Below are 26,900 nucleotides of genomic sequence, written 5' to 3' on the forward strand. Positions count from 1 at the left end.
TCCCTCAGATTTTTACAGTACTTGTAGTCTAAAAATAGTCTTCTATTATTCTTGTAGGTATATTTTATAACTTATTTCCTAGTATACTTTATTAACAGAACTTATATAAAAACAGAAAATAAAAAGTCAGAAAGATATGAAGAAAATGTCGTATCTGAAGAAACAGATACCTGAATTGGGTTCTAAAACATGTTTCTTAATGAGTGTATCTCGTTACCCTGCTCAAAAAATACTAAATTTCCCAGGTAAGAAGTTTGTTTTTCCTTGGGATGTTGTATTCTTTCCATCACTTGACTTTGAAGGTATGTCCATAGTAGTATATCTAATTTGAAAACCACCAGCAGTCACTGAGGCATCTGTCAAAAACTTCAAGGTCATAACATTGCCTGGGACAAGAAAAAGAAAAACAAAAGTTATGTTTTTGAGTGGCATAAAAGTGTGATATTTCAGGGTTATTTTAAAAGTGCTCTTGCTTCTGAGATCTTTAGAGCAGTCCACCTGGTCTGTCTACTTCCGAACTGCAGCCTGGAAGGATTATAGTTCCATTAGCCCCATGGAAAACCAGGCAGATTTTCATCAGTTTTGTTTGTTTGCAGGGCCCAGAGGTTGATGAAGTTTTGCTGTACCCAGTGCTTTCTGCAAAGGATTTCCTGTTCTTTGAAATGCTGCTCTGCTTCACTCTACCTGTGAAATGTCACGCTTCATGTGCGAGACACATCTGGCATAGAGCCTCATGGATCTCTAGGTGACACAGGGGTGAGGTTGCGATGTCACTCTCCCGTGAGTGTCATCTGCTCATCTCCACCAGGCCCGTGTAAATGGGGAGATGAGGGATGGCAGAATACAACTCGTTTGTTCTCTTTCTGCAGATTACAGCTGTGGGCTGGAGGGTGGTAATGCGAGTTTCTGCACAGACCATCTATCCCAGGGAACACGGCTACTTCCATGCGCGGGCAGCCCGCGTGACATCTGTGCTACAATGACTTTGCAATGCATGAGCGAAGAGAGGTAAAAGTGGCTTTGATTTACACGTAATCAGACCTTGACCCGCTGTTTAAACATACACACAGAATAACGTCTGTAACCAGCTTTGGAAGTGTTCTTGCAATCCTTGCTCTTGAAATGGGAAAAATTGGTGCATGAAGATTGTGCGCATAGGTGGGGCTCAGATACTGATGACAGATCTGCTGTACAAAGATGCCTGTCTGAGAACTCCTTTTAACGCACGTAGGTGTACTATCTCTGTCAGGCCAGCAGGATGTACCCTGGTTATCTTCTAACCAGGCTTGGTTTGTTCTTTTGCATTTATTTAGAAGTAATTGCATTGACGAAAGAGCATGCTGGCAGTTTTGAAGAGCAGTTTATGACATGCTGGCCATGAAGCAGAGATTGTGTCTTTGGACATCTTTACCATATATTATTAGAAAGTAGGGACAAAAGGTGATTTGGACTGATTTTTTTTTTTTTTTTTTTACTGTAAACAGTGCAAATATATTACCTGTGCTAATGATATCATCTGGCAACTCATCTCCACAAAACCTGGAAAAAAAAATAAATGGTCATGACTAAACAACACCGCAAATACACCATACTTCTGCTATATGGGGACCCACACTGAACGGTGGCTCTCAGGCTGTACTCTCCTTTGGAGCTGTGGCTCATGGGGCTAAATTGGTTACAGGTATTCAGTGTATGTAATTCTCCGCTGTATGTTGAAGCAATTGCCTAAAGAATTTTTGTAATTATCTTATAGTAAGGTTTAGAGGGAGAGAAAAATGCAGGAAACATTTTTCAATATATGCAGGAAACATTTTTCAATATATGCAGGAAGTAAATGATGCAGAACAAGAAAAAGCGTGATTTAACAAGGCGTTAAGGAAAAGAACAATGGCCCAAGTCTAAGAAAGTAAGAACATTGTCAAGAAAAACATTTAAAATTATCTGTAAAGGCAAAACAAATGGACTATATCCTTGCTTCGTTACACATGATTCGTAGAGAGGATGTGAACAGTGGCAGGAATTGGGAAGTGTTTTTTATCACTTTCTCTGGTTTACTTTTTGTTCTGGAAAATTGAAGTACTTCATACCAAACTATGACTGCTAAAGGACAAGCAAAATATGACATTGAAGAAAAGAAAGTGAGAATTAAGCAAAGAGGGAAACTAAATCTAGTAATAGAGATGATATATAACACCTGTTCTGATATTGTTAGAAAATATTTTACTTCTGTATCGAAGAGTAACTGAAATTAAAAACATTTTTGCTAACAGTTTAACACCCCACCTCCCTCCTTTCAATTAAAGCAAATACAGAATACTGTTTGAGGTTGCTAGGAGTTCTTCCTGTAAAATAATAGAGAATTAAGATAAGCAGCTAACTAAAAAGTCTTGAAGCTTCCTTTCATGTAATTTAACAAAGCAGAAAAGGGCAAAGCGCAATTCTCTGAAACTCTCTACTGGCCTGCGTTAACGACAGTAAATTGCCAGGAAAGATAAGTCAGGTACTATTGCTAGAAGTGTTATGGGTGTACCAGAGGTGCTAATTGGATAAGGTACTACAGTGTTCTTCTGAAGTAATGGTCTGGAGAAAAAAATTAAATCATTTGATTATTTGCATATTCAAGCTGGAATTACTTTACCTGCCCACAAAGCCATTGATATCATCATAGCTATCATAGATTTCCAAGAAATCAGCCATACAAGCGGTGTCGTCTTCAACATCAAACTCTAGAAACTGTAGATGAATACGTTGTCCATACTTTACTCTAATATGCCAGTAGCAAATTTGCTCATTTTCATACTCATTTGGGTAGCCTGGTGACTTAAAAACATATTTTGAATCTGTGAAGACTCCACCACACTCTTTTCCTAGGAGAAAAATAGAAACATCAGAGTTTAAGTATTCGATCTGGATATGGCTATGGTTTAAATCTTTGTGCACTTTGACCCAGCAGATCTGTGAAAAATCACATAGGAACACCCAGCATGATAGCACTTTTCATATATTTACGCACTCAGCATTGACAAGAAATGTTAATCATCCCTAGCCTTTGGGAACAGACATTTTGGAAACAAGAGGCATGATCCAAAACTCACGGAATTCAGAGGAAAAGCCTTCATTGACTTCAGTAGACTTTGGGCCAGAGCTAAGTGTTTTATGTAAAAGGCATTTGGGGTTTCTGGCTATGTCAAACTGTAAGCTTTATAGCTGTACTTGCAAGTCACCGTGGCATTCAGTTTCATCCTTTCTTCTTCAAAAATCTCTTGAAAGTATGTCTTCTACAAAAAAACTTAGAAAGGCTAGCAATCACACACATTGCATTGTAGTCCAGTTATTGCTGCAGCTCTTCAGTCCCTTTGGAATGTCTCCTCTGGGACAAAAAACACTCCTTCTGGTTTGATTCGGTGGCCATTTGAACTTCACCCGCTTCCCGACAGTGGGACCAACCAAGTTGGGGCCCTCACACTGCCTGACTTTACGATCTGTCATCGTTCCCCAAGTTCAGACCTGGGGGAGAGGGAGGGACTTTCTAAGGGTGATTCAGGGCACGTGAGTTAGGAGCCTGAAGCTGGATCTATCTTTAGCATCCTACAGAAGAGCATAAGCTCAGTTTTTGTTCCCCCAGGCCACTTGTCTCCCACCTGCAAACAGAGAGCTCTGCCAGGCTGAGCAGCCTCAGCTGTAGCAGACGTCCATCAGGCCTGAATACACGGCCTTTCAACGGTAGAGACTCAAGCTGTCTGCTGAGTGAGTGTTGGCAGTTCTGGTTTCCTTTTGTCTTCTAACCAAACAGTGCATTTGGAAAGTAACTACCTCCCAGCCCAGAGCAGAAAGCTGACAAAGTCGGGGCTGACAGTTGACATGCAGTAAGAATGAATGCAGTAGTCTCTCTTGCAGTTTTCTTTGTCTGCTGAACATCTGTGAATGTCCCCCACCCCACAGAGCTATTTGATTAACAACTGCCCAGCTCACATAAACAAGCTCAAGCCCTGTGAGCACAAACAAAATGCGCACAGCTGTACAGACGTCACGGACAGCTCCAACTTTTTGGCTCTGCCAGGCAGGGTAGTACACTTGGAGTACTAGGAGAGCCAAGCAACGCACAAAGTTAAGCTTTGCTTTCCTTGTTGGTGCCTATTTTTTCTGCCTTCCCTGCTATATATGAAGTGATACCAAGCTAAACCGAAATGGCGGCCGTGTCAATATTTCAGTCATCTGCAGTGTAGTGAATGGAGGGGAAGGGAGAGGTGTCTGGTATCTGGCAGAGTCTCGTCAGTCACGTTTGAACCGTGATCTCCAGACCTGCTCTGGAGATCCACTTTTCTCCACCTAGTTACGCATGTGCGCACGCACACACACGTACACACACACACAAGGCAGTGCTGGGAGTGGGATCTGTCAGGTGTTTCAGTCCCAGACATGGCATGCATTTTCAAAAGCTGTCCTATCTCAGGCACAAGAAAGAAGGAGTAAGGGGTAACGCTAAACTTAGCATGTTTACAGGCAAAATATCTGCAAAATGTTTCCCATGTTAAACACCTCAGATTAGTTATTTCAACGACATTGCAGGCTGAATGTAAGCACTCTTATATAAAACAAAACATTCTCACATCACTTTGGAAATATTTCTTACCTTTTTAATCGACATCAGGATATCATTACTTTTTTCATTTCCGAAAGGACTTTGCTTAGGCCCAGTTATATACGGTACAATGCCGTGCAGACACACTGAGCACTGAGCAAGCCAGATCAGCTATAGGTAACAGCAGAGAGGGCTTGGTGCAAGGCTCCAAATAAATCTCTGTCAATATGCCCCCCGCCTCAGACAGCGTATTTATAGTATTGAAGCTAACGCATTCAGAGCCTGAGTGCCTTTGCAAAGCCAGATAGCACGGCATGTAGTCATAATCTGAGACCTGAAGAGCAATGGCTTGTTTTTAAACGCACCGTTAGGGTTGTAGCAGTAGGCATCCCATCTCTCGCTTCTGTTGAGGCGAATCCCGTAATCAACAATACCAGTTTTTCCAAAGCCACAGTTGGCTCCAGCTTTTACGATGGGATAACCAACTCTGCCCTTTGCCATCCAGCCAGCAGCACACACGTGGTAACCTGCAACAGGGAGAAAATGAGACATGGATGTGATAAACCAACGTTAGGCAAGAAACTCTTCTTTTTATTCAACTAAGTAAAGTCTTAGTCAAGCTGATCAATGGCTTGGGTGTAATTGGCCTAACAGAAATTGAACTACAGGAAAGAACAGTACTTTGAGAGGATAATTTTAAACACAGAATGTAAAACTACTTGGGTGTAATTGGCCTAATAGAAATTGAACTACAGAAAAGAACGGTACTTTGACAGGATAATTTTAAACACAGAATGTAAAACTGAATTGTGTTCTCCACAATATGATTATTGGTTCTTCATTTGAAAACAGAAATCAAATGCAGATGGACTATACAGTTTCCCGGGTAGTGAGTTTTAACTGCTGTACCAGCATTTGTAATCAAATTGGATGAGTTACCTAAGTGTGACTTTTGAAGTCATGCAAATTTACTCAATTATATCTCGAGAGTTTGCAGCATTAAGTTTTGAGAATGAATAAAATACTACATACAAAAGACAGCTAAGAAAACAAAGTATTTACTTAAAATACTTTAAGTTTAAATTTAAATACCTGAAATGCCTCAAGTATTTCTTGCTAAACAAAAAGAGCCTGTTAATGCATTTTGTGGCCGAGAACTTAAAAACAATAGCCAAAGAATGCAATGTTTTTCCCTGCCTGGTAGAGACCAATTCAATGTTTTCACCGAGAGGAACTGGAACATATTTGTGGCGTCCTAGGACTATGAAGCTACTCAGAAGAGACAAAAGTACCCTTTTTACATTTGTGCTGGTGCTGCGAGCCAGCTTCTGACTCAGCGGCGTAGCCTGCAAATTTCTAGAGTGGAGGATATTTTCCATTGTTTTCCCAATGCTCTGAATAAATTAATAATTTCTTATTAGGAATCAAATAGAAATACAGTAGAGCCCTCGTTCAGCTCTGCTTTTCACTCCAAGCCCACTACTCACTCTCTCTCAGAGCAAATATGGCTGGAATAAACATTAGGAAAATATCTTGACTGGTGATATGAAAAATAGCAATGCACATTTTACTATAGAAGCTCCCTGGGGACAAAGGCCTTCCTCTGCAGCCCCCAGGTGCTGTATCTGGGGAGGTACCATTACTTCCCAGCTCAGCCAGACGGCTCTCCGCTGGATCTTGCTGGTTCCGGGACTGTGCTGCACCCAGAGCTCAGGGGGATGTGTAGCCCGGTGTGCAGATGTTATCCCTGACAGCTCTGTAGGTAGCGCAGTCATGCTCTGTTACTGACAGGGGAAATTACATGCAACTTGGGCTAAAATCCAGGGATTTTACAAGTCTCTCAGCCCCAGAGTTTGTAACATTCATGAAAATACAAGACGGGCAACATTATGAATGAGTGATGTGAAAAGTAAACAGCCATAAGTTTTTTCAAACCTATTTTTCTTGCCGCCTCCAGCTGCTGATACGTGGCTAGATGTCCTCCCTCGTATTCACAGACTGCTTTTGCTTCTGCATAGGTGAGCTGGTACTTCCCAGAGCGTGACTCCCTGTGGTACACTCCAGCTGCTCGTTCTGTGGGACCAAAGCAATAAATGATCTCAGCATTGTCTCTCAGCTCACCCACCACCTGGGGTGCTCCCACCACCTCCAGCAGTTCCCCCAAAACCTGCACTTCAGGCTACTGTCCAGGTGAGACGAGAAACAAAACGTTCAGCTAGTAGCTGTGCTACTTGGAAAGTGTCAGGAAAATATGGCCCTCCCAGCCCAAAGGCATGTTTTTGCAACCCAAAGGTACGTTTTTGTTTGGGAGAAGTTTTGAACAACAGAGCTAGTCAGAGCTTGGTGAGTTTTTGAACAACAGAAAATCAACAAACGCAGGGAAGGACTCCCCTAGGACTACTCAGCAGGCAGTAGTTATGGGAACGAGTGGCTGGTGTCAGCATCACCAGTTCTGTGTGTCCTGTGTGACTCAGGGGAAGCTCCTTCTGGATTGCTATCACAGCATACTTTTGGATGTAACTTTAACAGCCTGTGTAAGATGAATCAGAGCTTTGTTTTGAATCTCCAGAGAAGTTAAATCAGAGCTACTTGGATAGAGGAGAGGCAGAAATTAAAAGGAATAAAAATGTGAAATAAAAATATCTGAGACTGTGTCACAAAGGGCAGGGCCAGAACAATTGCAGGCTGACATTTCTGCTGCACAGAAAATTAATACACCTTCTTAATTATTTTTTTCTTTGCTGTTGCAAGTACAATGTAAAGGAGTTTTCCAGGGAAACCTAGAAACTGTCAGTACTACCACAAGTTTTATAATCTTTTCATGTTGCACTTGTCTGATGCCATACGTATGGAAATCTGTCTCAGAACCAATCTGCATATCTAATCTGAATGGCCTCTTTCTTTAGCTCTTTCTTATATTTAGTATAATGTGAGAGAAGTGGCTGGCTGTAGCTATCACTGGTCAACATCACTGAAAAAAGACGCAAAACAGGAAGCATTTTTTACAGTAGTTATTTGTACCATGGGAAAAAAAGAATGTCTTTTCTAGGGACATACTTAGAGTCAGTAGTTTTGGCTAGGTTAGAGCATTTTTAAAAAAACCCATGGTCACCACTGAATTGTGGTTAGCAATGGTGAGAACCCTTATTAGATACAGAATGACGTTGCCAATGTAGTTTTTGGACCCACAGTCACTGGCCTTGCGCCCAGTGAAGTAAATGATATTGCTGACAGTAGGCTCAGAAGACAGAGCCGCTTTCTGTAGCATCGCTGGGAATGTCACTGGCATGGGCATGGAATAACATATATTCCGTGGAAAAATCCTTCCGAAGAAGCCACTTCCATTGCAAAGAAAAGGCATAACAACTAACAGCTGTGGAATAATGGTATGCTGTATTAAAAACAAAATGTATTTAGTTAAAAATTTATTCATAGGAAGTATTATTTTTCATTCACTTAATAGTCTATCATGTCTAACCTGATAAACCCACTCACTGCTTCTTTACAGTATAATTGTACTGGCTTCAGTATGCATGAATTGAAAATCTGAGTACTACAGAAAATAGCACAGCATTTAGCCTCACGGCACACTCGGGGAACAACCTGGAGCTGACGTTATTGATCACTGCAGCTCACAGGGAAGTGAACTGAAAGGTGAATTGAAAAACACAGCCTGTAGTCTTTGGGATTAGCTGAGCTGCCCCACCTGCACCGACTCAAAGAGTAAGGGGCAGCTGAGTTCTAAGGTTTGTCACCTTTCCAAAGGTGACCAGTCACGGCCAAAGCAAGAGCGGTCCTAAAGCTTATTGTCAATGATGTTTGCTGGTAAAAGCCCCCATCGCTTTGGCAGCCACCTTTGCAAGACCCACCCTGTTCCTTCCCTGGAACTGCTGCTGGCTGTACCACCAGGGATTCAGGTGCAATGGCCACTGCTCGGACTCATCACTCTTAGAGCTGGCAGTAAAAACGTACCATTTTCAGTTGTTCTGACTTTTTCACCTGGTGATACTGTTTTCAAATCTTATCCCTCAAAAGGTAGATTGATGCTTATTGATGCTAAAATGTCACTATGCACAGGCATCTCACTTTTCAGAATACTGCTGGAAAGATCTGCTCTTCACAGCTTCTGCAAGGGCTGCTCTACCAGCAGCAGCACCACTGAGTCTTCGTGCAATGTCTTGGTGGGTGGTGTTATCCTGCTGAGAGCAATCACCAATCTGTTATCTCTGTTACTGCTTTGTAAAGTGACAAAAGTAGCCTTTGGAAAGATAGACCACACACTTACACTCCACCAAGCTTTGAGATTTGATGCTGGCTCGGTGTGTCACAGTTTAATGATACAGTATTCCCTAACAGTATGTCCTAATTAACTGATCAGATCTTTCACTGGCATTTTTTTACTCTCTTTCCTAATTACATTAGGGTCTGTGCAGAAAGATAAACTGCATCAGCAAAACCAGACCTAGGTCAAAGCATTGTACTTATTAACTATTAATATACATTTACATATTTATGTATCTGTATATATATACATATATACACATATTCACAGTCATACATGAACACACACGTGAACGAATTACTATTAGTCTTTATGGAGGCAATACCATGGCCATGTAGATAAACCTCCATGAATTTTTGTTTTCACTTGCAAGCGCAAGCACATGCCTACCACTGTAAATGCATACTGTTCATGCATTCACAGAGTACGACGTGCCCAGCTGGGCATCTTCTCTGAAGGGGGGATTCTGATTGAAGGCCACTCTCTTTATCTGACCTGCCTGAAATCTCCTCTTCCTTGACAACAGTGAGAACTTCCAGAAAAGTTTGTTCGTTCTTTGCCCGAAAACCTACATACTGAGACTGTTCTATCAGGGATTTCTCCACCCACTTTTCTTCTTTGGTTGTTACTCAAAAGGTCATGGGTTACATGGCTGACAGGACATGTTTCTTCCAACTCACGTTTCTTAAAATCTCTCCCTGAAGTCAAGAGACAGCAGGATCCTGCAAGGACAGTGACCCTCTACTCAGCCGCAGCAGTAGGAGATGGTAAAATGTAGCCAATCTCTTCTGCACAAACACAAGCAGCATGAAATTTGGCCTAATAAAGTACCCTCAATATGCATGACACAAACACTAAATGCTAAATAAAAAGAAATATTTAACTTTTAAGTGGAGGGTGGCCATGTAGAGTTACTGGCACGAGCCTCTCTAATATGCACGTTCATACTCAGAGTAGTCCACTAAATGGGGTAGGAAGGGCCTTGAAACCGCACTGACAAATGGTGTGTGAACGGGGATGAAATTCTGAACACAAAGAGTGCAGCAGCTGTCCTAGGAAACCTACTTTCGTGGCACTGAGAAACGGCACTCAAATAAGCGTATGAGCATATTTGGGCAAGACTGCTCCAATCCTCTCGTCAGTTTACAATAAACCTTTGGTTATAATGTGCTTGTGTCAAAAATGAGCAACAATAAAATTCCATTCACACAAGAAAGCCATTAACAGGAAGGGGATACAGTCAGCTGCAGCAGGACTGCATGCTTACTGAGAAAACAACAGAAGTTTTGTAACAAGAAAAAGGTAAAAGACATAAGCATTTCCAGACTGCCAGTAATTCAAGATTTTATATTTGTGCTAATGATTTGTTGAGGAAGAAAGGTAAAATGGAAAACTCCCTTCGTTTTCAATTTGCTCTTGATAGCGCTTTATCAGAAGAAGAGGAGATAAGCAAAGCTCAGATGTCACTGGGCATTCCTAGGTTTTATACAAGGGAGGGGGTCTTGCTTTAATGCTCGTGCGCAGTGAGTATGAGATTGGGGTTACTTGTTTTACTGATCAGGCTACACTTTTTTGTTTGTTTGTTTAATACAAAGGTGCATAAATTGGCTGGCTGTGATTTTGCCAAATTTTTCTTCATTTATATGTAATATATATGTATAATTCCATTTGTAATTCAATTAACTGCATTTTGAGTTTTTTTTTTTTCAATAATTGTATTGGTGTAGTTACACTAGATGCTGCATTTCTAAAGGAGCTTAAACAGAGTCCTGGAGATGAGAAAGCAGAGTGGTTATTTCAGAGCTGCACACTGTGCTTCCAGATTTTGCATGTGTTTGTTTATTTAGGGCAAGTCATCAGTTTTTACCCTGTGGTTTATTTTTATTTACTCTCACAGTAAACACTAAAGGTGTAGCAAAACGTAATTTTATTACGCATTCCAGTTAACACTGTTTCTTCATTTTGAAGAATTAGAAATTTTTTGCTTCAAATTGACTTCAGTTCATAAAATTGTTTAATTGATCACTGTTACCGCAAATCCACATTTATGTGGTAGAAGCCTCTAAAGGCTACATCCAGGGTGACTGGTTGCAGCAGTCATGGATACACTGATATTTGCAAATAAAACCCCCAGGGCCCATTCTCTGTCCGTGGGTGCAAGTGGCATGGTGTGTGCCCGAGCTCTCTTCCCTGTCATCAGGGTGGTCTCACCCGGGGATGGTCTGTGGCCCGGCTCTCCCTGGCGCTGCACTGGAGTACTCGTTAGAAGACCACTGGCTGGCTGAGAGCAAAACTGTGCCAGGGAACGTGAGAATGGTTAAACCACAGCCAGGACCTGTGCACAGCCACCCGCTGTTCACTTGTGCAGGCTGTACAGCCTACAGGTAAACAAGGGGCCCAGCTCAGCAAGCCCCTTTGCTCCTTGCTCTCACCCCATCCCCTCGATTCCAGAACACCCATCACAGCCTGTATCAAATTCAACTTCTCTGCCCCTACTATCAGGGCTTAACAGTCCTACTTATCTTCTGCGTCTCCTTACTGTTATTCCAGCCAAGAATACAAGCTTTGCTTGTTTCTCACACAAAGCTCTTCTCTGTCATCCTTTTTTTGAATAGCAGCCACTTGAGGTGGTGCATGAAGATGCCAAGCTGTCCTTCCCTTGGAGCGCTCCCCCACCTGAGCACCTTCAGCAACTATGGGACACAGCAGGCGTGTTCCAAGTTTAGAAGGAAAAGGAAGTCATTAAAAATGTGCAGTCAAATGGAAAACAATATAGATCACTTTTCCTCCTCATTTACGTTCCTGTTGGTTTACATGGTCCTCCGAGAAGGGACTGGAGCCACGTGTTTGGTGCACCAGCTAACAGACCGTGGCCCCAAGCCCTCATGAAACATCTGAGCACAACAGAAACATGTACCGGCTACAGGAATTCCTTAAAATCCTTAAAGAAATACACAACATTCTAGAGAGGATAAAGGAGTTTCTAAGTATTTGTCTATGAAACAGAGCACTCGGTGCGTGTTTTTGTTTTGGCATCCTTTATGTGACTATATTTATGTGACTATATGTTTTTCTGTTGTATTGGATAATTATAAAGATCTATAAAAGAACTCTAAGAGCTATTTAAACCCACTTGAGGTATAAGAAACTATTCCCACAGCATTTCCTGTAGCCCTTTTGATATCTTCTCTCCTCTGTTTAATGATGTGAACAAACCAGCAGCAAAAACATATATGTTTCTGTACTTTCCTAGAAACCTAGGAAAGATTACCACTATTATTTCCAGATCATTTAGTTTCATATGTAGGACCCCAGGCATTTGAAGTATGTTCATGCAGAAAGTAATTCATTCCTTTGCCAAATGTTTCTTTTCATATTCGTTTTCCTTCATTAGAAGCAACTGTTATTTAATGCTGTTTTCACTTCACCTCATGCTGTAGCAAAATACATTCAGATGAAATATTCCATAACTACTTTTTCCTGTGCTTCAGAGAACTAGTAAAAATAGTAAACTCATAAGGACAAAATTTACAGTCACTGCTCAGATAAAATGATCACCAATTTCAATGGAGGATTTTGCTAATATTAATGCATGGCTCAATTTTGTATTGCTAGGTGCTCCTCTTTATACTGTTAGACAAACGCAGTGACTTTTGCAGCAAAACATTCATGATTAAATTATTTCTTACCTAACCAAATAGAGTTATGCAGCACTCCGTCCTTGAATCCCCATGCTTGAGTCTTGTCCCACAGCAGGGCAGAAAAGAAAATTAGTGCAATCATCTCTTCTGAACTATTAGGCTGTAAATGTTCCCTGTTAAAACACTCAGGGTAACCTCTGCTAGCAGCTGGCTAGATCCTATTGGAACATCTGGTAGCCAGATCTTAAATAGTGCTTTCAGCTGTGAGGTCAGCAAGCCTGCTCCAATTGTGCTTGCTGTAGTATTATTACACAATTAAATGTGATGTCTGCAGTCGTCCATGTGACTCACTTTTGGCTCTCTTGATTCCTAGTGTGTCCAAGAAACCATTCTATCCCTCACTACTGCAGCACAGATGACCACTTTTCAAGCCAAAGTCTGTTCATTCTTCAGCACTCACTGTCTTCAGAGTCCATAAAACAATAAAACTGATAACCAGTCTATCTGCTTATAGTGTTTCTAGTCACATCATTTACAGGACCAAAAAGAATCACACATACTACCTCTCATTCTCATTTAAACATTCTGTTCTTTCACATATAATTTGGATTTAATTTCACAGTGACCTAAGCAATGAAAAAATGTAACGAGAATATTTTGCATTGGCTATTTGAGTTCAGTTTCCCTACAGCAAGTCAAACTCCCAGATCAGCATAAAACTGCAAGTGTCAAAAACAGATGCTCTTTGTTCTGCAAGTGAGAAATAAAGCTAAAATCTTCCCCTCCAAACCACAGTTTAAAATCTGATTCATAGCGTGACAGCTGTCTGCTTGTCTTCCCTTCTGGCTGCAAGTGAATACTGCAGCTGCTCCTCATGGATGAGTGGGAGAGTAGAAAGGGGGAAAAGATGAGAGTATGGAAAATGATCTGGTGCTCCACACTCCTGAGCAGCCATTGGAAGACTCCGCTCTCAAGTTCTGATAACTTTGGTAACTTCTGAGTCAGGAGCTATAGAAAAAGATGTGCTCACGACCATGAACACAATCAATTTAAAATACATGAAAAGGAAAGGGTGGAGGATTCTGTGCCTACTCAAAAATATTTTACACAGATGACTGTTGTACCAATGAGGAAGATATTTTTCATCACTCCAGTCTTAACATAAAGTGATGAATGCCTAGCTGCATCGTGTACACAGGCACACACGTATTCCTTTCACCTACAACTCGGGCAGATGCTGAAGAGGAGAGCTGCGGGGAAACAGAGTTGAGAGCGAGCCTTTCTCTTCCATCAGTGTAGCAAGGCACCTTCCACCAAAATACTGATGTCTTGACCTGTCACTCTTCAGCACTCGCTGATGAGAGCAAACCTGTTCTTCCAATAAAGTTCACCTCCATGTACATTCCTGTTGTGCACACCCATGCCTTACCCATTCCAGTTTGAACCTTTGGTGTGCAGCGGTAGGTGTACAATGTGTAGACGTCTTCTCGCTCCTGACAAAGGTCATGTGCACTCTGATCTCAAGGCCAAGCACTGGGACTTTCCACGCCGGTATCCCAGAAAGCTGATGACAGCCTGCTGGCTCCCTCTGACCTGTCTGGGACGTTCAGGGTACAGTGGCTTATTGTCCTCTTCCCTGCCGTGCTAGGGAGCTACCCCAGAGCAGGATGCTGGGACCAGGGATGCTGCCTGCCGGTTTGTTCACCAGTCTCTACCACACTGATGGTCCCACCACACTGCTTGTCCCACCACACTTTACAGCTCTTCTGTCAGCAAAACAAGAAAGCACTCCACAGACTTGTCTCATTGCATAGAGGTCGGAGCCCTACTCTGTGTTCTTTCTACATTTAAGGACTGGTGCTTTATTTGTACTTGTTTTCTACTTTAATGCCCGCCCAGTAGGTAAGTCCAAGCTTTTTGAATGAGACCTAATTCAACATTATTCTGTGAAAGCACATTGGTAGAAGTCTGTTGCTTTCTAAATATTAATATCCAAGACATGTATGTGCAGTTACCTGGGATAGGCGTTGTCAAGCTGGCAGTATAAACTTTTGGGGTGGCAGCAAATGGAGGAGAGAGTGCTGAGTGCATTACTCTGGAGCATTCATTTCTCATTAGCTGAAGGAGACTGGCACTTAGCCTTTGCTGGTTTAGAGTTGTGACATATTCGTGGTATCTTCTGGGAACCCAGAAACAATAAAGAGGCATGAGGGAAAGAATGGGAACCAAAGGAAAGTGAAAATTCAGCAGCAATATCATTCACTGGTAATCTAAAAAGACAAATTACTGATTCAGATGAAGAGAATCCTCTTAGACCGACGCTAAGATTTCTCCTGAAAGAAGTATGATATGGATGTCTTTCTCTGCACGGGACACCTTTTCTTTCTGCCATTCCATGCAAATTCCTCTGGATGATATTGCAATGTGAGTTGATAGCTTAATGATCTTATATCAGAGCCAGATGTCTACGCCACAGGGAATTGTTCTGTGGTAGGTGGGTGCCAATCCCACAAGATCACAAAAATGTGTTAATAGTGACTAAGTCATAAAAGCAAGGAGTGCATACCAACTTGGAGATGATTTGTAAGAGACTACCATACCAAAACTCTTGAGAAAGACACCCATGCAATAATGAATAAAAAAAGATGGTTTTACTGAAGTTAACTGTTAATGGTGAAAGGCTTCAGTTAGAAAAAGCAACTTAACAAATAAAGGACATAAAGGAGCAAACAGTTCTAATAATGAATATCTGACAGCATCTCTTGATTTATACAAGGTCTAATGTTTGAATGAATGTATACCTCCTTGGAGGAACAAGGCTATCCGCTAATAAGCCCAAAGAAATACAATGGCTTATGAATCACAGAATCACAGAACAACTGAGGCTGTAAGGGATCACGAGAGGTCATCCAGTCTTGAAGTCAGGATTCAGATGTCTACTATAATATCCTCTGAATAATCCCTCAAATGAATAAACTTCATCTTTGTTGGACAGTAACAAAAGCTCTACAGGGTTCAGTACATGTTTTATAATGAAGAGTAACTGGGTATGGTGAATATTTTAATACTCGAGGAAACAACTTAATGTTTGCTATTGTGTTGCCTTAACATTAGACATATGCTCCAGGTTCAGCCTAGGCATAAGTCTGTGCAGCCTGTGGTGTCAATAAAGTAACACATTCAGTCCTATACACCTGCCTCCCAAGCGAGCTGGAAAGGGAAGTTTTCATCTGCAAATCCTAGCAGAACCTCTCACCAACAAGAAGATATTCCACAGCTTTACGTGGGCACTTCGAAACATTCATCTGACAGTATTTTCTTAAGTTTTCTTCCAAGTTTTCCACATTTAAATATATTCCAGACAAATCTTATATAAATAGGGAGAGGGAGGCTTTCCTTAACTCTTTCCATACATACATATGTTAAGAAATACCGTTTGAAAGTTACTCTGTGGTTTTGACTAGCATTCAAAGTGAACGCCTAACTTGCTAGTTCTCAAACTGTGGTGCGAAGCCCACAGCGATGTAAGCCTAGTTGTAATGCCAGAGAGAAAAAACAACCCAGTAGCTTAATAGATGAACCACTGAGGATGAAGGAATTTAAAAAAAAAAAACAAACAGTAATGTATATGGGCCACGAATCTCTTTTGCATTAATTTAAATGTTAAGCACCTAAACTTTTCATTTTTCTTCTATTTATAAATGAATGAAAATGGTGAAAATGTTTATAGCTTTTGTATTCTAAGTTTCATATATTACTATCAGTGATATAGAATATATTACAATTATATTGTTTATAGCTTTGAGAGTGATACCAAGAATGATGTATTTAAATGGAAAGGCATGCAGTGAAAGGCCTTCCAATGGGACCTTTTTTGCAAGAAACTGTAATTTCATTCAGAAAAAATTACTTGGTGGAAACTGTAAAAAAAGGAGTGCAAGGAAAGAGATAGTGAAAGAATTAAAGCTAAGTTTTTCGTATGAGAAAAAACTAAAATAGCTGATGGGAAAGGGAGGGGGGGGGAATATGACTACACTGACTGAATTTAGATGGTGGGAAACCTGAGAATGGAAGAGCTATTTAACCTAAAGAAAGGAAAAAGTATCCAACAACATCATCCCATCCCACCCTATTTCATCCCATCCCATATAGAGTTAAATTTAGGCTGAAAAGCAGAAGGCAATTTCAAACCCTAAGTCCAGAGAAATTTTAGAACAGCCAAACAAACAGAACACCTAGCTTATTTCGAGATGACGTTTGAGGAAGAGCTTCGACTTGATGTTCTTTCAAAGAAGGCCACTTCCAGTGCCATCTTATTTTTTTCTCATTTTAATTCTCATTTTAATTCCCATTAATTTCTCATTTTCTCATTTGTCCCACACTCCAGGACCTCCAAGGAGACCTTAAGAACCATCAGATCCCAATCACATGACACATGGCAGAAATAATTACACCTGGTTTATTCCTGGCAGATACTTGTGTGGTCTGTTCTTATGAACCTGCAGTGGTGGCAATTCCACAGCCTCCTGGTGCTTAACTCTTCCTAACATTTTAAATACCTTCCTTAACCAAAACATCTTGTATTAACTAAAATCTTTCCTGCTGCAACTTTAGCGTATTTCTTTTTTGCTTCAGCAGAGTAAAGCAACAGATTCGTTACTGCCTCTTTGTAACAGGAAAGTTATGTTACAACTGTTACTGTATCTTACTTCACGTCTCTCCTTAAAAATAAACAGGCTGTTCTTTTCATCTTTCCTGTAGGTCATATTTTCTAGACTCTTGATCATTCTTGTCCCTCTCCCCTGTACTCTTTCCAGGTGGCCTGCATCCTTCTTGAAGTGTCATGCCAAAACTAAACACAGTACTCCAACAAAAGGCTCTGCAGTGTCAGATAGCGCAGAATTGCGTCATATATTTTCCAGATGACATTTCGGTTTATACAAAATCCTAGTCTGACATTTGCTGTTAAGTGAAACTTCCTTTAAAAATAAAAAGTCAGGTTTTTAAAATACCTATTTCATTTAAAATGCCTTTGACAAGAAGATGCTTTAAGTATAAAAATGCATCCAAAATGAAAGGAACAATGAGATTCGGTAGGCCTACCTCAACATATTAACCTGCTTTTCCAATCTCCCTTTGCTTGTATGCTTTCTGTTTCAGTGAAAGCTGAAAAGTGTTACAGAAATGGTGTGATGTGGAAAAGAGCTGATGAAACTCTTACGTTTATGTTTTGGACTAGTGAGACACTCACTTCCTGATAAGATTACAGAACAGGTTTTCTAAATTGTCACACATTTGTTGTACTTAAAGGAAAGACAGAAGGAATTTCTAATGAAATTTCCTAACTTTTTCTGTCCCCAATAGGCTTCAGATGAGGCAATTTTAGAAGAATTTTATAACGTGAGAACTTATTTGGCCAATGATTTTACTATTTATTGTCATAGTGTTAAATTAATCTTTCAGAGGGTATTTTGGCTTAAAATCACATATCTTAAAACTTAGTCTCCTTTGTCTTATAGTCTAATTCTCATTGAAATCAATGCCCATTTTTATCAGCAACATCGATAAGAATCGACCATTCTGTGTAATGGTACTTTAGTTTAAAAAAAGCAAACAAAAAACTTCATGTGAAAGTAGAACAAACCAAAAACATTTGGGATTATTAAGAGCAGATGTTAGAAGAGTATAATGGATTCACTTATAAAAAATCTGAACATTTGCCAAGTTAAAATATTTGTCAGTTGAAGTCCTATAATGACAGTAATTCTAAATAAAATAGTTGAACCTATCAAAATTAAAAATACGTACAGATACAAAATTTACAAGTGTCTCATGGATGTTCTTCTATGTTTACATCTTAAAACTACATAAATGAAGAAAAAATCCCAAAATGTTGTAAACACAGTTTTTAGAATACAATACTGAAGAATGGGTAATATGGTAGGGGGACGCCAAGACAAACAGGATCCAAAGATTGCCAAGAAACTCCTAAAAGAAAAAATAACTTGCAATTCCAGCCATTGCAAAGCAAACTGCAACAATTTTTGGGGTGTATCTGAAAATTTTACTATTGAGTTGCAAAATAAATGTATGCAAAGAGTCAGATGTACCGAATTTAGTGCCTTAGGACCACAGTTACGAGACCTGAGTTTTGTTCACTGAATATTAGATATCAAACAGCCAATGCAGTAAAAATCGTAACCCAGGCCTTGTTCTTCCAGTGTTCTTAGAATAATGCTCTGTCCTGGTTTGGCTAAAGCAGGACTATTTCTCCTTTCAGGAGTTTTTTTTCATTCAGTTAAGCTTCTTCGAAGTAACTGCACTTTCTGAAAGTGCAGCTACATGTTTTTCAGACAGTGTCTGCTTTTCAGACTTCATAACGCTTGATGTTTATAGTTGCTCCTGAAGTCCCGGTAGGATTGGTATGCAGAAGGGCCCCTGTTAGTTTTCTAGACAAAGTGGAGCGGCTTTAAAGGGAAACGCTAAGAGAGAGGTACCCCAAAATATCTACAGACTGCTGACTGGCACATGCCTTTTGTGGCTAAGCTATGTAGGTTTGAATATCCTCAAGCAGATGAAGACATTGAACCTATGTTTTGGAACATTTAACCTATGTTATCCAGCAGTGCCATGACAGAAAAGTCTTCCTCTCTGCTGGGAAACTGAACTTGCTTCAGGGCTCAGAGGAAGATCCTAGGGAGGGATCACGGTACGAAGCACAGGTACAGACAGAGACCTGTTCCTCCATGTTCCTGCGGCTGGTAACACTGAAGTCACTTCTGACCTCAAAGACAAACTGTTTGGTTCCCAGAAGAAAACCTGCCTACCAAAATGCTGTTTTATCCAAGCAGCTAAATATTCATGCTATGCTGAGCACCAGGATGTGCTCAGATATTAAGAAGATTTTAAGGATACATACATGCTTGTAATATGCACATGAAAGACATAATAATCAGAGGTTTAAAAGATGATGTGCTTCTTTTTAGTAAATATATCCGTAAAAATATTAGTGGCTGGCAAACTTACATTAGTATTTACATTACATTAATGTTACAATATTTTTAAAAAACATTGTATATTAACTGTTTTTACATTGGTGAAAGCAAGATTAGAGTCAAATCACTAGTGACCATTCAACCGCATGGAGACGATTTTTGCAAGAAAGACTTTGTGTTCAAGCAGTTTTGGGAAATAAACATTCCTGTAAACTTATATGCTTTAAAAAATGTGTAATTCTAAGAAATCCTCCCACATGTGAAATAGTAGAGATAATTATTTATGCCTACAAAGAACAGTTAATAAGCTGCAGTGACTAACTACTACTGCAGAAAGGAAAAAATGTTTTTCCTCTCTGATGGTTTATGTATCTACACTAACTATGTGACTACTCAGTTTTGTGGCACTGTGAGAATGAACCTTCTCCTGGCAACAGTTAAAATATACCAAGTGGACTGAATGAACTAATAACTAAATTAAAGAGTACAGCAAAAATTCACATTACTCACACTACGTTTTCAGTGAGATATTGCATAAGTTGTTGCAAAATTGACAGAGTATTGCCTACAAAGTAAACACTTATCTTTACTATTTTAATTATTTTTTCTTTATAATTAAAGTAACTAAGCATTCATAAGGGCTTGTTTTAATCTCCTGTGTTTATAATTATTTCATAGGCATAAAATATAGCACAGGTATTCACATTACCTAACTCTAAGCATCTAATTTAAGTGGGTGAATTAAGAGCCTTTCCATTAAGTGAGCCTCCAACAGGCACTCAGAACACATACATGCTGAATATCTGACCACTGTTTTTCACATCTTACTATAAATCCCATTCATTTGTCCATCTTATAACATCTTAGATTTTAAAAATTATTTTCATACCCTAAGATGTACATAGGCAGGTAGTGATTTTTCAGAAGCAAAATGCTCCCATGAGTTTGTGCACAAACACTTGTGAAAATCTTGCCAGGTATCTAAATACTTTGGAAAAATTAGCCTTATAAATGGTCATCAAAATGTCTCTTGCTCTGTGTTCTTAATACATTGTTTCCCATTGATATTCCTGGTAGACAGATTAAAAAAGGAATTTATTAGACCCAGGGTGGAACCGAAGTGGATAGCCCAGCATTGCATCACTCCTCCCTAAACTCAGCACTTCGGAAAACCTGGAGGACGCTGAACTCATCATGCATTTTATCCAGTGGCTACAGAAATACAAGTATGTAAAATGCATAAAGAGTCTGAGGCAGATCCTAGAATCCAGGGCAAAGGGAAAAATCCCTAAATCACTAAGCTCTTTCTTCCACTATTTCCTTCAGACTCCTTGAGTCTAATGCCTTCTTGCTGTCCCGGGCTGTGGCATTACTGCACTGCCAGCAGCTCGTTTTACAAAAAACAGGCTAAGGTCTGCTTTCTTCTTCAGAAGCATGCATACCCGTGCCCAGTCTGTAGCAGGGTGTCCACCCACACTGGGAATCCCAAGCAGACAGAGGTCACCTGCAGACCAATGCCCTAGACCTGGAAAAGGATCTTTATGGTGTAGGACAAACCTCTCCCCATGCTGTGTCCGAGGCTGGGTTCCCAGGAAGGCCATCACCAGGCTCACCAGGCACTAGTACTTTCTTCAGATACGCTGTGGAGTCAAACCTCATCGCTCATCTGGGCAGCTTCAGCATTCTGCACTTTCCTGTTTTGAAAAGCCATCAGTCATTACTTACTCCTTCTCTCGATTTCTCCCTCTATTACTTATTATTTAGTCTGTTATTATCTCACTCCTCATTTTGTGTGGTCTGTCAGATTTTGTAATTGAATACAGGGGTCTTCTACAGGGATGTCCTTTGGTAAATCAAATGTTAGCTTACTATCCTAGACACTGGCATGGTAGTGGCAGAATCTGTCCTTGGTCTTGCAGTCGCCTTGATGGCTCAAGGGCAGTACCTCCAGTCCCATAAAAGCTAACCATACACATTAATCTGCTTTGCAGTATTATGCTGAATTCCTTTCTGAAACCCAAATAGATGAATATGGTGATAACATACTCAGTGGATTAGTCTCAGCAGTCATTGCTTAAGATGTCCCTTTATGTCTGCAACACTCATTTCCTACTCCACTGCACATTCATTTTCTCTCCTCCCTCCTGCTGTCTGCTTCAGCTTCTGAGGAAATCAATTTTCTGTCTTTTCCTAATGCCACAATGACTCAGTATTTTACCAGCTTTTTTGTGTCTTATTTTATTTGATTTAGTGTGATGTATTAGATCTCTCAGCCATTTTCCAACCTTCTGTGAGGAGTTACGCTATGGATTTGCTTATATGTGTGGGCATAGTTCACATCCTGCGAGCTCAAAAGAAACGAGCTGGTGCCTCTGATCATCGCCTTACGCATGCAGTACCATGATTACAGCATTCAGAATGATGCTAACTAATATTCTTGGCATTGCCTCATAATCCTGGAAATGCCCAGTTGCACAAGTTGGCTGGAAATGGTTTTATAATGGCATGGATTATTCCTACTGCTTCTGAAATGACAATGCTTGGAGTCTTTCCTCTAGGTAGTTGCTGACAGTCACCATCAGCATCTTCGTTAAAAGAATGACCTGCTAGCAGTCTAGACTTAAAAAGGAAGCAATCCCCAGCTTTTGCAGTCTGACATACAATACTACCGAGTAAGTTATTTGCTGTGGATAACATCACACTTTCCTCTTTTAATCATTTTGTGCTTTATATGTTTACTTATTTATTTCCCGTGGCTGTGAGCCACTGTCTCCTTCCCAGATTATTCTGATGTACGTGTGTTTTTATGGAGTTGGTATTCTTCTTGCTTTACTTCTTTTTTTAAGGTATATTTTCTTTGTCATCTTTCTCATTCTGAAAGAAAATGGACTATCCTATCCCATTGTAACATCTCTCCGTTAAGTCATTTTTACATCATTGTGGTCTCAACCTCCTCCTCTTTACGTGCTTATGAAGGTGCCCTTTTGCTTTGTTCACATACTTGGCAGATTGTGACTGATCAAATTTTATTTTTATAGCACTTATTTGTCCTTGTTTTTCAGGCTCTGGCTGTGCTTCTCTTAGTCTGCCAGCTCCCAGTTTTGGGCCATCTAGCATGCCATTAGAATACTCCACTCCTAAATAACAATTCAAACAGGCAAAGCAATCCCTTTCAGGAGAGGTTAATTCAATTGTACAAATACATCTATGAACTGTAGTTCTTTTAAGCCAACATCATACAAAATGTGTCAAAAATGGATAAAAATAACCCAGCTAATTGCTGTTAAACATTCTTAGTGATTCTGAGGCTTCAGCAGTGTTACAGCTGCTGCTGTGTTTTCCTGTTATTTACAATATAATTGATTGATATTAATTTGATATTTATCTTGCTAAGAAAGAACCAACAGTAAGTATTACTAAATACCACTCCAGGCATTGCAGAAAAAATATCAAAATGGGAATATAAATGGAAAATTATAATTTCTTGCCACTTGAAGATGGAAAGGTAAAAAGGGAATTCTGGCAGATCTAATGAACAAATAAGTGAGAAAGATTTTTCTCAGTGTAAAGAGTCTTTAAAAAGCACTACAGAACATGCCTTACTGGCATGAATTTCTGCACTTAAAGATGTATATACATGAGTACACAATTTTAGAAAAACTTTGCACTATCACAAACCTGGTGTAGCTGATTCAAGTGACAAAACTGTGATCTGTGTCTGGGCCCAAAGCAAGATGAATCTTCACTCTATAATTCAGTATCTTTAAGTACCCAAATTCAGCCTGGGAAAAAAAAAAAAATCAAAGGCTGTCCTTGATAACAATGCCACAATGGATTACCCTAATGAAAATTAGGCTATTTTTTGTTTGTTTCTTTGTTACTCAAGCTTTCCTCATTTTTTTTTCATGTATGTGCTTCCATACAGGTAGAATACATGTGGGTGTTGATACTCACTTGTTTGCACAACAGCTTCAGGTATCTTATAGGAATCCCAGCCCAACTTTAGCAGAGTATTTTAAAAGCTATCAAGCTGGCAGTGTAAGCAGAAGGACTGCTGGCTGTCATTCCAGAAACTGTATGCCTGTCCTCTCTGAATATTAACAGCTGCATCAAATTAAAAAATCAATATCCCAGATTTAGAGCACTGTAATGAAGCTGTAGAGCTGAATGAATCATCTTTCCCCAAAAGCTGGGATGATACAAATCTTACCGAAACTTTACTGCATCTTGAATATCCTACGCTTTGATGCAAGACCGTTATTGCCTGCACACTCATACTGGGGAAGGTAATTACTGAGAAACATTTGTGCAGAGATCCAAGTAAAAAAATAAAACTCATGAATTTTCTATTTGCCGGCCAAACACAAAGAAGAAAAGATAGAAAGGAATAAAGGTGTCTGTTATCTCAAAATAGAAAGTGATTTTTTAGTAAAACAGACTGATTTTGGGTGACGTTTTTTATTTTCTTTGATTTAAAAGTACTTAATTTTCATTTCCGGTTTAAAAAAAAAAATTAATTATGACATATGGCTATTTTCCAAAATGTCTGAAATTAAAAATCAAATGGTTTCACTTTGAAAGAGTTGGAACAAATATTTGAGCTCCTTCAATATATTTCTTTCTTGCCACAACTGTTTTTTACCTAAATTTATTAAGTTTCCTCCTCCCTAAAACTGCTAGTCAGTTTTCTGTGGTGAAATAATAAAAATACAAATTCATTCACTGTATTCTAAGGCTGCCTTCAGCTGTGAATAACATCAGACTAGACAGTTTTAATGTTGATTCAACATGTAACCATGATGACTTGACAGATCTAAACCAGAGCATCAGGCAATATAAGACACTTATTTAAGAGCTGGACACAGCAAAATACTTTCAGCCAGAATCAGTGGCATAAAGAACCAGTGTTTAAAAAAAAAATCTGCAAATACTAAACAGAGCTCTTAAGAGTTAGTAACACTTCATTTGGAAATGAGCTGGGCTGACAGCTGTTGTGTCTTTACCATCAAACGAGTGATTTGTGTGCATAAGCACAGGAAGAAACTGAAATATAAGTTCATCCAAAACAATTAAACCCTGGGTTATATTGAAAAAAAGAAAAAAGAGAAAGAGAAAGAGAAAGAGGAAAAAGAAAAGGAAAAGGAAAAGGAAAAGGAAAAAGAAAAAGAGAAAGAGGAAAAGGAAAAGGAAAAGGAAAAAGAAAAAGAGAAAAAGAAAGAGAAAGAATAAAATAAAAAAGAGAAAAAGAAAAAGGAAAAGGAACAAGGAAAAAAGAAGAAGAAAAAGAAAAAGAGAAAAAAAGAAGAAAAAGAGAAAGAAAAATAAAAAGGAAAAAGAGAAAGAGAAATAGAAAAAAGAAAGAAAATAAGAAAGAGAATGAGAAAAAAGATAAATATAAAAGAAAAAATAGAGAAAGAGAAAAAAGGAAAAGGAAAAAAGGAAAAGGAAAAGAAAAAGAAAAAGAGAAAAAAGGAAAAGGAAAAGGAAAAAAGAAAAAGGAAAAGGAAAAGAAAAAGGAAAAAGAAAAAGGAAAAAGAAAAAGAAAAAGAAAAAGAAAAAGAAAAAGAAAAAGAAAAAGAAAAAGAAAAAAGAGAAAAAAGGAAAAGGAAAAAAGGGAAAGGAAAAAGGGAAAGGAACAGGAAAAGGAAAAGGAAAAGGAATACAACCCATGAAATCTTCTATATATACTGTGGAGGGCCTGTCAGTGGAGATATGTCTGTGGAGAAGGCAGTGGGATTTCCAGAGAAGAGGAAGAGACAGCCACTAGTCAATCCTTCCCTTCAGATTGAGCCTTGCAATAAAAAAAGGGTAAAAGAAAATGTCATGGTTGAAACCAGAACAGAAAATGAATTACATGCAAATTCCTGCAGGCAGTCTATTCAGCATTTTACCACTTGGGCTCTGTCAAAAGACTTTAGAATGGAGGCAGATGTTGGAAAGAGAAGCCGCATTCTCTAAAAATGTGAGCTTTTCATTTTTACTTACTTAACAATTTTCCCAGTTAGGTTAGGTTTGTTAAAGCTTACAGAAGATAAGACTTGGAATATCAGTATATAATTTACGAAATCATAGGGTTTGTCTGAATTGGGGATTGAGATGAACTGACCAAAACAGTGGTGTTAATAAACTCAGCCTAATACATTCAATTCTCATTAACAGTTTTTCAGGCAAAGTGACCTTCCTTCACCATTTAGAGTTCTGAGTTTTTCCAGTAACATGTCACGGCCAAAGCTGTATAATACTGGGATTATTTTACTTCCCAGAGATACCCTCTACATAAGCAATTCTCATGTTTTAACTTGCACTTACTTGCTTTTTAATTTATCTCAGCTGTAGCATGGCTTTCTATTTAAGACAGGACCTTATTTGCTTTACACTCAACAAGTCTTTCTTTCATGAAGAACGGTATGTATTAACTAATTTTTGGAAATTAGAAAAAGGGAGAAACCTCACAATCTCTTTCAAAAAGCATTTCCAGAGACTAAGGGACTTATTTAAACATTCCCCAAAAGATTACCTTGATAGAGTATTCATTCAGAAATCCTGTTGACTACAAAGTTTGGCAAAAACCAGAAAAGATCTTTTTTTCATATGGATGATTTCAGAATCTGTCATTTAGGCCAGAGCCAGACCAAAGAAACATTTTGCCCTCTGTTACAGCCGACACTATGGCCAGTGGATAGCCTGGGACACATCTGGGATTTTCAGAGGCAAAGTTTTTTATTCCAAATATAAACAATCAATTTCTATTCATTCATCAAGTAAAATAAAAGCACAGACTAATATTATTGACACGCACATCTCCTCTACCTCCCCTCCTACCCTCCCTTCCCTCTCATTTACGTCTTCTCAGCGTAAAATGGCCTGCATGCTGGAATTTATTCTGCTTATATAAACCAATAATCCTCACTGAAACACTAACAATGCTATTTGAAAGAAGTATTTCATTAACATGCAGTGATTTATAGCCAGAGAACTGGAATGTGATTCAAGCCTAACAACATGCATCTTAGATGATTTTTTTCTTCATTGTTTGCTTTCTAGCGGTCGTGCTGGGACTATTTACCAAACCACTGCATTGCCTCATAGTCCTGTGTTCTGGGACACACATCTCAGGGAAGCTGAAACATTCCCAAGTCTTGCTGGACACATTTCAGAATCCTTCCTGTAAAGAATGTAGATTGGTATACAGCGTTTATTTCATAATTCTGCATGTGTTGGAAATGGACTTGTATATTTATAAGATGCAGATATCTGACATCTAAAGGTGCTGGATGTTCATTGTCAGGTATATTTTTCTCTCTTGCCTTGCTAGAAAAAAGGACTGAAAAAAGAACTATGTTTTGTGATGCCTAAAATGTAGGCCCCTTGAAACAAAATCTGGAACTTCTGCAATGGCA

The 26,900-nt window shown here is 39.3% G+C and overlaps 1 protein-coding gene across 1 annotated transcript; it reads right to left on the reverse strand.

Annotated features, from left to right (window-relative positions):
• Positions 1-200: 200 nt before the first annotated feature.
• TNFAIP6 (tumor necrosis factor, alpha-induced protein 6) lies at positions 201-12,716 on the reverse strand. The gene is made up of 6 exons (XM_009701782.1): positions 12,554-12,716; positions 6,518-6,655; positions 4,948-5,109; positions 2,639-2,867; positions 1,499-1,539; positions 201-386 (listed from the first exon to the last, which is right to left on the reverse strand). Exons 1-6 carry the CDS (start codon positions 12,645-12,647, stop codon positions 223-225), a joined length of 828 nt encoding a protein of 275 aa, XP_009700084.1. The 5' UTR covers positions 12,648-12,716; the 3' UTR covers positions 201-222.
• Positions 12,717-26,900: the final 14,184 nt, after the last annotated feature.

Source organism: Cariama cristata, unplaced genomic scaffold, assembly GCF_000690535.1.
Source record: "Cariama cristata isolate BGI_N322 unplaced genomic scaffold, ASM69053v1 scaffold13490, whole genome shotgun sequence".
NCBI lineage: Eukaryota > Metazoa > Chordata > Aves > Cariamiformes > Cariamidae > Cariama > Cariama cristata.